At 40.2% G+C, this 11,879-nt stretch overlaps 1 protein-coding gene across 1 annotated transcript in view; it reads right to left on the reverse strand.

The window, feature by feature from the left end:
* LOC126214976 (uncharacterized) overlaps positions 1-11,879 on the reverse strand; it is a 49,002-nt gene that overhangs the window by 14,603 nt on the left and 22,520 nt on the right. Inside the window, exon 3 of the mRNA XM_049941609.1 lies at positions 2,469-2,706. Within this exon, the coding sequence (XP_049797566.1) occupies positions 2,469-2,706 (238 nt within the window). The remainder of the gene's footprint in view (positions 1-2,468; positions 2,707-11,879) is intronic.

Here is an 11,879-nt window from a genome sequence, read left to right on the forward strand (position 1 = left end):
AACACATTTATGTGTTTTTTAAAGTGCACAATTTTACATTTCTAAACCTCCACAACAAGTTGCTAATCTTTTCACAATTTTGAAATATTATCAAGATCTAGGAAGTTTAACTCAGTCTTATGGAGCAGGAATGTAATCAGAACTAAAAAATTATTATACAAATCCATATTAGAGAGTGTGGTTCTGTATGGAACGGAGACCTGGACAATTAACATGAAGCACATTAAAAAATTACAAGCTCTAGAGATGGACTTCTGGAGAAGATCGGCAAGAATCTCCAGGAAAGAAAAGATAAGGAACACCGAAATAATAAGGAGAATGGAAATAAAAGAAAGAATATATGACGTAATGGATAGGAAGAAATTACAGTGGTATGGGCACGTACGACGAATGGAGAAAGCCAGAATACCAAAATTGATACTGGAGTGGGAACCAGGGGGGAGAAGAAGAAGACGACGACCTATGACCACCTGGCTCCAAAATGTACAGCACGCAATGAGGAGAATGGGCGCAGAGGACACACAAGATCGAAACACCTGGAGGAATATTTTGAAAATATAGTCTAAGAACGTTTATTGTTTGTATTGTAATTTCCAAGTAAATTATTATGTTGGAGATAAGCCTCTGTAATGAGGAAAAGCTCAAAGTAATAATAATAATAATAATAATCAAGATCTTACTGGGTATCTGTGTAGCTCTTTTCACGCAGTACTTCATAATAGAAAATGGCATTCAAATTATGGGCTATGTAGTATTTTTAAACAATGATAAAAGGTACACTGGTACAAGCAAATAACATTATTTCATTAAATTCTGACAGCAGTTGTAATGAGTTATTGGCTCTTTCAGCCATCAGCTGGCTAGGTGAATCTGAGGACGGTCATCTGGGGTTATGTGGACACAGGAGGTAAATCCAGTGGAGATGGGCAGGCCAGTTTGAGAGTCTAACGCCAGGATCAGACGGACAGGAGAAGTCCGATATGAGGCGAGATGGGCAACTTGCCACAAGCCGGGGCTTTCTGTACAATCATTTCTACCCGTCGAGGAGCAAAAGTATTACTTTTGGCAGCATTAAAGTTTTGCTTGATCTAATAAAGCTCCAAAACTCTGAACACACCAAACTGTCTGATAATGATCACACTGACAATTTTCAGCTGTTCTGGCAATAAAACCCAGATTATCATCACAATTTTGCTGGTTTGTATTTTCAGTGTCTTCATTAAAAAGCTTACTATATGCAAATGTGTGTAGTTGTGTTAACAAGAGGTACCTGAACTGAAAGGGAAGAGGGTAAGTCAATAAGTAAGTTGTCAGTCAACTCAGCATTTTCAGACTTTCCGTGACATTCTCCTACAAGTCAAACCAGAGAACATTTGTGTCGCCTTTAACAAAGACGTGCTTTCACCTCACTACAGTTCTTATGCATTCACTTTGTTGGTTCAGTGAATACCTCTATTTGTAGTGATTTCAAAGTGTTTTATTTTGAGTGTCCCATTGTTTGTGTGCGCCATGAATAAATGCAGAGAGCAATTCATTTTCTTTACTCTGACAGGACTAAAAAGTAGAGATTATTCACAGAATGCAGCTGTATTATGCTGACATGTCTCAGTGAACAAGAAATTTACAAGTGCATAAACCACTATAAAAGCGGACATTTAACTGTCTGCAATGAACTGTGTTTGGGTTGGCGATCCACTTACAAAACAGATAGGAACATTACAAGAGCAGAGCAAATAATTTGTGATGATCTTCGTGTCAGAACTGATAGTACAATACACGATCTGAAGACTGATAAGAGCGGTATCCAGAAATGCAGTCCATCAACAATACAGCCCATTTCTGTAGGTTGCTCTAATAACGGGCCTGCTGGAGCTGCATCATTGAGGAAAAAACACAATAGTCTGGACACACCAAACAGCACCGTGTTAGTGGGAACCAAACAACAGTTCAGCACAACAGCAGCAATGGTTTGTTGTCACAGGAAACTATGGCAGCCGCCACTGAAACTGGCAGCACCCGCTTTGCCAACATGCAGCATTTCCGTCACCAGCAGGCGGCCTCGCAATTACAGCGCTACTCCACTAGGTCACGTGCCCACAATTAATTCTCTCAACAAATTTCTCACAGATTTCCTTTACTGCTTATTTAATGCACAGATTGAACAATATCGGAACGTGTTGCAACCCTGTCTCACTCCATTTTCAACTATCGCTTCCATTTATATCCTTTGACCGTCAGAACCACAGTCTGGTTCCCATACAATTTATAAATAACCTTTTGCTACCTGTACTGTATCTCTGCTACCTTCAGAACGTCAAAGAATGCATAACTGTGATTATGATATTCAAAAGCAGAAGTTCCGACATTAATCAGAAGAAGATCGTACACCAATAACTGTTTACGGACAATTCCTTACTCTAATCGCATCCTCTGTCACCACGATATAGTCTGCTGTTGCTTCAACTTACCTGGTGAGTGTGACCCGCACCTCGCACGAGATTATCGACAAACTGGTCACGTGCACCGGTAACGAGGTGCAGGGTCGCAATGGCCGCCACTCCGAAAGCTGCTCGCGGTGTCACAGAGAAGTTGGCGTCCGCCATGCGCAGCACGAGGGCGGTCGAGGCCAGCTCAGTGACGGTAAAGAACAGCTGGTGGTTCCACTGCGAGTAGAACTCGTCGTTCCAGTAGTTTATGTACGCCCACCTGCGGGAGAAATGTAACACAGTAACAGTATGGGGAGTTCCACGAAAGAGAAAAGGGGAAAATGGAATAAAAGAGAACACACACAGTAAAAAGTGCCAAGAAATGCAAAAGTGACACACTGTAACATGGAGCTGACACCACATCATCTCTATGCTAGCAAACAGTCTAGTGACTATTAAAATTTCAACAGTCGGAAGGCAATATGCAATAACCACCACATTGGTATAAAGTGTACTACACGTTTTGATATGCAACTGAAGGGCTCGGTATATGCTAATGTGCTACAGCAGACTGTAACTATCGTACTAAAAGTTTGTCATTTCTCTTTGAATGTGAGCTGGACATTACACTAAAATTACACCATTTCTCTTTGAATGCAAGCCAGAAGTCACATTAAAAATTATGACATTTCTCTTCGAATGCCTGCTGATATGCAAATAAAATGAACGGAAAATTTTTTGTAGTACTCTCGTTGTGATAACTAGACACCACGGTCAGCCACGCTATGATTGACTCAGAGAAGGGATGCAGCTGTCTGTTATCAACTGTGTGCTCTGATGCTACTTCATCCCTTTTGGTACTATCCATCAGAGCTCCATTGCACACAGCAGCAGGTCAGTATTTCTCTTTAAAGGTGTATGTTAAGTACTCTGCACGCATAGAGTATGAGGGATTTTTGAGGAGCAGGTGACATAATGGTACCGTGGACCATTGGTAAGTTGCACTGACTGGCAATTCATCGGCTGAAGTTTGATTCCCACTGTTACTGTCTTTTTTGTTATTCTTCGCAATATTAAACTATTAATTATAAAATTTAAATCTATTTAACAGTTCATTTTACATACATAAAATTAATATATTCAGACAGCTGCCAGAGACTGCAGTTGTGTGTGTGTGTGTGTGTGTGTGTGTGTGTGTGTGTGTGTGTTTGTCATCTATTTTTGACAAAGGGCATACTGGCTGAAAGCTAATTTGTGACAAGACTTTATTGTGCCTATCTGCGACTAAGCATCTCTGCTATACGGTGAGTACCAACTTTCCTTTTCATAATATTATTAATATATTCAGTTAAGTTATGGTTACTACCCTTGCAAGTCAAAAGGCTATGCCAGCACATTATAGTACACAGGTAAAATTTTGCATGAGCCGCCACCAGGGTTGAGAAAAACCAGGGTATTTTTTAAAAAACCAACCACTGGGTAAAATTAGGTTTTCATGAGGAAGCTTGGTTTGTTTTCTTTCTTTCTTTCTTTCAAAACACTAACTCATTTTTAGAACTACTTTATTAGTGCAACTTATCTTGTCCTGCCAGCACTGCATCCACTGAGGGACTCTACTCTACCTATAGGCTTGTTTGGTCAAAATTAAGAACTAATTACATTTAGGAGAGAAAAGACCCAAGAAATTAGTGAAAACCTATAAATTTCTGAAGCTTCCAAGTAGTAGTGAACTGTACTTTACAGTAATTATGATTCTACATTAAGTAAATAGTTTTTTTCTGGAAGTGTTAATGTTATTGAGCTGTGTTTCTTCTATTGCAAGAAATGTTAAAACATAAAATTAATAAAATAAGTTCTTGTACCAGTGAAAAGCTGCCTTAATTAAATATGATATCTCTTAATTTGTGTAAGGCTAACTATGTAACATTTTGTACATTAATTAAATTTTTGTAATTAAATATACTTGGGTTTTATTGTGGTTTTTTGCAGTTAAAAAAAGATTTTTTGGGTCAGGTCAAATTACAACCCTGGCCACCACTGAGTCTATTTTTTATTTTATTTTACACATCTAGTTCTATAGGACCAAACTGAGGAGCAAATCTCCATGGTCATGGAATATGTCAGTACATGAAATTACAGCAGAAAAGTAATAACAGATAAAATAAAATGTTTATGAATCCTAAAAAGACAAAGTTATAAAATTATGTAAACACAATCAACAACATAACACAGGAATCAGCTTAATTTTTCAAGGAACTCTTCGACTGAATAGGAGGAGTGACCCACGAGGAAACTCTTCAGTTCAGATTTGTGCTAAACTCTCCAGTTCAGATTTGAAAGCACATGGATTACTGGTAAGATTTTTGAATTCTTGTGGTAGCTTATTGAAAATGGATGCAGCAGTATAGTGCGCACCTTTCTGCACAAGAGATAAGGAAGTGCGATCCAAATACAGATTGGATTTCCGCCAAGTAATAATTATATAGCGAGGCCAATGTCAAAATCCAGATTAGTGAACAGGGGTCAACAAGAGGTTCGCGAACTTACACCACTTATTGCTCGAACTGCCTGTTTCTGAACCAAAAATATCCTTTTAGAATGGGAAGAGTTATTCCAAAATAAAATACCATATGATATAAGCAAATGAAAATAAGCAAAGTAGACTAATTTTTGTGTCGAATGATCACTTACTTCAGATGCCGTTCGAACAGTAAAAATGGCAGTATTAATTCTTTGAACAAGATCGTGAACATGGGCATTTCACGACAGTTTACTATCTATCTGAACACCTAGAAATTTGAACTGTTCAGTTCCACTAGTCATATGCCCATTCTGTGAAATTAAAACGTCGGGTTTTGTTGAATTGTGTGTTAGAAATTGTAAAAACTGAGCCTCACTGTGATTTAGCATTAGTTTATTTTCTACAAGCCATGAACATATGTCATGAACTGCACTATTTGAAACAGAGCCAATGTTGCACACAACATCCTTTACTACCAAGCTAGTGTCATCAGCAAACACAAATATTTTAGGATTATCCGTAATACTAGAGGGCATATCATTTATATAAATTAGGAACAGGAGTGGCCTCAGCACTGACCCCTGGAGCACCCCCCCCCCCCCCCGCCCCCCATTTGACTATACCACACTCAGGCCCCAATCACAGCCATTCTCAACATTGTGAGTAATGATCTTTTGCTGTCTGTTATTATACTGAAAGGTGCTACTCCCCATATTCCGTAATGGTCCAACTTCTGTAGTAATATTTTTTGATTAACACTACCAAACAAACGCCTTAGTTAAATCAAAAAATATGCCTAGCATTCGAAACCTTTTGTTTAACCCATCCAGTATCTCACAGAGATAAGAGAATATAGCATTTTCAGTTGTTAAATGACTTCTAAAGCCAAACTGTGCATTTGGTAGTAAATTGTGCGATATAAAATGATTAATTATCTTTACATACACAGCCCTTTCAATAACTTGAGCAAACAATGATGGCATAGAAATAGGTCTAAAATTATCTATATTATCCCTTTCTCCCTTTTTATAATGCGAATTTACTACTGAGTACTTTAATCATTCAGGAAACTGACCATTCCTAAAGGAAAAAAGTATGGCTAAGAACAGGACTAACATGAGCCCCATAGTACTTTAGTATTCTGCTAGATACTCCATCATTTCCATGAGAGTCTTTAGTTTTCAGTGATTTAATTACCGACTCATTCTCCTCCTTGTCAGTATCACAGAGGAGCATTTCAGATATCAGTCTCGGAAAGACATTTTCCAAGAGAGTTATATGATTCTTTGTAGAAACTATGCTATGATCAGAAATCAACTGTTAAATACAGTACATATACCTCACTTATCAGTAACAGTAACATTTTTACAATGTGTTGACTTCGTATCCTTGACCTTGTGCTGCTGACCAGACACTTCCTTCACAACTGACCATACGGTTTTAATTTTATCCTACGAACTAGCTATCCTATATGCGTACCACATACTCTGCCTTCCTCATAACGTTTTTAAGCACCTTACAGTACTGTTTGTAATGGGCTACTGTAGCTCGACTGTGACTACTTCTAACATTTTGATACAATTCCCATTTTCTTCTACATGATATCCTTATGCCACTAGTCAGCCACCCAGGCAGCATTTTATGCTAGTACCCTGTTTAGAACGTTCTACTGGAAAGCAACTTTCAAAAAGCATGAAAAATGTGTTAAGGAAAGCATTCTATTTGTCACCTATGTTATCAGCACCATAAACATCCTGCCACTCTTGTTCCTTAATGAGGTTTAAAATACTCTCTATTGCTATTGCATTAGCTTTTCCACATTTGTAATTATACATAACATTTGTTTGAGTACAAAAAGCTTTTAGTGTTAAAATTTGTGTGTCATGGTCTGAAAGGTCATTTACCCTTTTACTAGCACAATGCCCATCTACAAATGAATAATGAATGAAATTATTGTCTATAGCTGTGCTACAGTTTCCCTGCACCCCAGTTGGAAGAACTACAGTATTTCACCGCATCTATACAAAGTACAGAGGAGTAATGTCATCTCCATTTTGTATACAAGGTACTATTACACACTGGGTTTGTCATTCAGTAATAGCATTTGAGTGTTGAGTGTTTTGGAGTAGATTGTGTTATGCCGGACATCAGAAAGATAAACATCTACCAGCAAGAGTCGGGATTCGACCTGGCACGATATTGGCCTGTCGAGACTGAGGTTTATTGTTCGGTGATACTGCTCGAGTCAGTTGGAATCCCAAGTCTGTCATGCAAATATGGAATCAAAGGATTCAGGAGGACCATATTCAACCCCATGCAGGATTTCACTGGCCCCAGGCAACCGATACCCGAAGACGCAAACCTGTTATTTACGGGCTCAGCACAATGCGAGATTGTACGAGGTACTTTTGGGTACACAGCACGATCTTCATTGGCTCGCACAGCTGGTATGTGCCGGTAATTTGGACAGGAGGTATGACATTTCTGATGTCTTAAGGCCAGTGGCTGTCTCACAACTTCAAGGCTTCAATGACATTAATTTTCCAGAAGATAGCACGAGACTGCATGTTACCCATGCTGTCCCACATGTCTCAATACAGAGGTTGTTAGACAATTGTCCTGGCCAGCAGGTGCTCCAAATATCTCAACCACTGAAAATGCCTGGTCATTGGTTTGCCGAGAGATTGGAACGCCAGCGTGGAAGTGTCAAATGATGTACACAGATGAACAAAAACAATTCAAAGTATGTTACTGGAAATCGGAATGACTGCGTTTTGAACAGTGTATGTTCACACATTTGAATTTGCATATTGGATCACTATCTATTATATTAACTTCAATTAGCCACTGTAAGTGTACTGTCATATCGCTGGCATAGTTGTTGAGTATTTTTGCGGGCAGCCGCATCTGTAGTGAGTCGAGTGCGGAACACGGTGCTGATATGGTGTGGAGTGTGTAGCTCTGCATGTGAGAGGCTTTTTTTTAGTATTCAGGTTGAAGTGTTGCTGCAAGTGCTGTTACAGTAAGGTGATGGAATATGGAAGTGATTTAGAGGAAAGTGTGTCAAGAAGAAATGAAAAAATGAGCAGTGCCGTCGATAATGTGTTTATGTTTCCTCTCGTTGCGTGTCGCACAGCATCGATCATCCACGCCGTGTTCGGTCTCCCAGAATGAACTGATGTGAATCGGTAAAAATTTAGTTACCATAAAAGAGTGCAGTCACATGCCAGTTTCTTGAAGTGAGCGTGAGGACGTGCGTTCGATCATCGCATTTCCGCATTATCGACAATCAGCCGCGCCGGTTATGTGCACGCTCGTACAAGTGAGAACTGAAAAATTAACTTTACGAACAGTGTTGCATCATTACTAGTGACAAGGAGGACTATTACCAGGTATCTGTATGTGTGACGAGCGTGAGAACTTTCGTTCGATCATTCGGCTCCCGCATCATCGACAATCAGCCACGTCGTGTCGGTTATGCGTACGCTCGTCTAAATGATATTTTTGTGGACTGTTAATCATCCATTAACTGGGATAACACTTCTGAATTAGAATGTAAACAGTGCAACCTGCGATTTTCCTTTAATCATCTCAGAATATAGTTGTTCATACCAGATGTCTAACAGTGTTGTGTTTTAACGTTGAGCGGCTCCCCTTATTCGCTTGCATATTTCGATAAATAAATTCAGCCTAGCCAGCAGCAGTGTGGAGCAGAACAGTACGACTGCCACGGGATTACCAGGTACGTGGTGTGGACAGGGCGCACGGTCAAGAGAAGAAACGGTCACAAAACAGGAAATCAGTATAAAGTACCCCACCCATTCGTACTCCCGGGCGTGTTACACCACATTTTCTAATTAACAGAACTTCCAGTGAAATTAATTCATCATTGAAGTCAGCATGTTCAGTACAACCAACCAGATAATAAATTTAAGTTTATACAAGGTGTTTCAAAAATATTTCTATCAACACTGGGGTGTCCAAAACAAGAAAAAGTTTGTATAAATATATGTCCTAAAATCCCTATTTTCGAGTTATTGATGAAAATTGACATTCAAAGGTTTTCCAGATACAACCCACAACTTCAACTATCTATGCACCCATTAGTTGACACTCAACGGCTCCCCAGACACAAACCAACAACTCCGCTTATCTACGCACCCGTTTTACTCATTGTATCGTAGGTGGCCTCATGTCGTGAGGTAGACTTGTTCACATTCGTCATTTGTCCATCTTCAACATGTCCACTGTGTACACGTATCATGGGTAATAAGTTAACTGAAATTTCTCAGTTCAAACGTTTAAGGACATTCAATTTCATGAACAGGCAGACATAATTTTTGTTTATGGCTGTGTGAATAGTAATGGACATGAGGCTGCATGGCTGTATCAGACAACATTTCCAGACTGAAGACAGCCAAGCCAGCTGACCTTTGGTGCTGTGTATTGTCACACTGCTGAGACAGGATTTGTAGCACCACAGCCTATTGACTGAGGGAGATGACGTGTTGCTCGAATGCCTGACCAGGAAGAGCATGTTCTACAGGCCATTGAAGAAGCATTAGGTATCAGTGCCACTGGCATGCAGTACACGTTCAAGTTCAGCACGGAGGATACATCACCGGCAAGTCATACATCTATATCACTTCAACTTGTGAAGGTGCCTGCCAACCACCCACCTGGGAGAACTTTTGCTGATGGTTTGTTGCACAAACTGCCAGTCCATTATGTAAGTCTGCAGGCTTTCATGGCCGTTGTCACCGAAGCTAAAATCTTCTGGGTTATTAGGCCAAAAGATCCTGAGGAAGATCGCAGCAGAGGGGTCAAAACGTCGAACATTTTAGAAGAAACATGATGTGGCCTAATAACCCCTAAGATTTTACTTCAGTGCCAGTCCGTTGTTTGTCTCTTCAGTTTTGTTTATAGATGACACTAACATTTGGAATAGATGTTATAACAAATTTCCATAACCGACACATGTGACCGAATCACAGTCGCCTTACTACAGTACAGACTAGACATCAGTAATCATTTAAAATTAATGTGTGGGCTGGAATTGTAGGTCACTGCCTGTTATTGTCACACATTCTTCCAGCACATCTTACAGGTGCTTCTTTAAGGACTTTACTCAGTCCACCCTCCAAGACCTACAAGAAGACGCGCCCCTGAAAACAAGAATCAGCATGTGATTTATGTGTGACGGAACTCCACAGAACATATCAGTCTCCATTACACATAACAGGTACAGAATGGCAAGTTTCATGGCCTTCACATTCCCTGGGGGGCACTCGAAGCAACTGATGTGTGTCAACTTTGTTGTATGTAAGTGTATAACCTTGACAGGGTTTAGGCTGCTTTTGGAACATACTGTTTTATCGGCCTAGATGATTTGAAAATGGTTTCAGGTAACATGAAAATAAATTCCATTAAATAGCTTTGGCTGTTTCTATACCATGATAGCTAGCCATGAAGTTTCAATTACCTGAAAAAGAAAATCAAGCTGAGACCACGACTTAGTCCTCTATATACTGCAATGCAACATGTTTCTTTCCCAGTCACGGATGACTGGGTGGAGACACTGGCCGTTCTCTACATGTTCGGCCTCAAAAACTACCTCATCTTCATTCTGGAAATGGCAGCAATGCAGTGGATTCTCTGTGCAAAGAAAAAAGACTTCACCGAGTGCTGTGTCAGGAGAATACGCGAGTTGTAAAACTTGATAGCCCAAAGGAGGAAGAACACACACTTGGACACCTTCCTGTGGTGTTCCACCTATACAGCCTTCTGTGATTGCATGGGGTTTTGGTAGCATACTGCTGTGATGGTTTGTCCCTTACAAGCACAATCTGTTAGCACAACAGTAATCATAAAAACCATTCAACATCGCCTTGTCTGAGGGGAGTCGGATCTTTGCTTTCCTCAAAAGTGAAAAATCCACTCATTTCCACTGCTTGCTTTGCTCTGTTGTTTTGGGACATAGTGATACAGACAACACTCATTCACTTCACAGGAATAAGGTGGCCTCAGTTCAGTGAGGCATCTCATTAGGTGTGAGCAGTTGTGCAAGAAGTCGAAAACTGGTCCACGACTGATTTTCACTTTTTCTGATATCACCTCAATTGTGAAAACACACTCTCGAATCACCGGGGACTCACTTCTCTTGCAATTGTAACTCCTCCACAGAGAGACTTTGTTCTTCACCGTTCAGACTCGTGAAGACTAGCAAGCATCGGTACAACACAGCCACTGTGTCATATGACGGTGCATTCTTGTTGCACACTTCCAACAACTCTGCACAGATTGCTGCAGCACTGTTTCCTTCAAATGTAGAAAACAAATACCCACGCAATACTCCGCTTTATCAGTAGCGTGCGCCATTCTGTCTCGGCCGCTCTAGTGGCGTGCTACAATCCGAGGTTATTATAATTGATTGAAGCGATGTCACAGATTTGCTGCAGCTGTATTATTTGACATACTGTCAGAGGGCTTCGCACATACATAGCAAAACCAAAAAAGGTTTTTCTTTTTTGACATATTACAAGTGCTCCACATGTTCTCCAACTGTTTCTGCATTATATCAAGACAATAACCTAGCTCTTCCACATTCAGTGCAGCGTGTCCCTATCAATACGTTCAAAAGTCCTGCTGATGCTAGTTCACAGGTTTGTGGGTAGAGGAGGTGTAACACTGCAACTTTCACAAAAACCCACAGAAAAAAAAAAAAAAAGAACATCACTCAGGGTTAGATCTATCGGGAGAATGTGGAGGCCACGACACAAGTTGCTCATCGTCAGCTCCACCGTGATTGATCCATCGGTTTCTCAATTCTCTGTTTCACAATCCACAAACATCATGATTGAAGTGGGGGTGGGGCACCATCCTTTTGGTAGACGAAGTTCACACTGACGGTCTCCATTTGTGGCATGAGCCAA

The sequence above is a fragment of the Schistocerca nitens genome, chromosome 12 (genome assembly GCF_023898315.1).
Source record: "Schistocerca nitens isolate TAMUIC-IGC-003100 chromosome 12, iqSchNite1.1, whole genome shotgun sequence".
Taxonomy (NCBI): Eukaryota; Metazoa; Arthropoda; class Insecta; order Orthoptera; family Acrididae; genus Schistocerca; species Schistocerca nitens.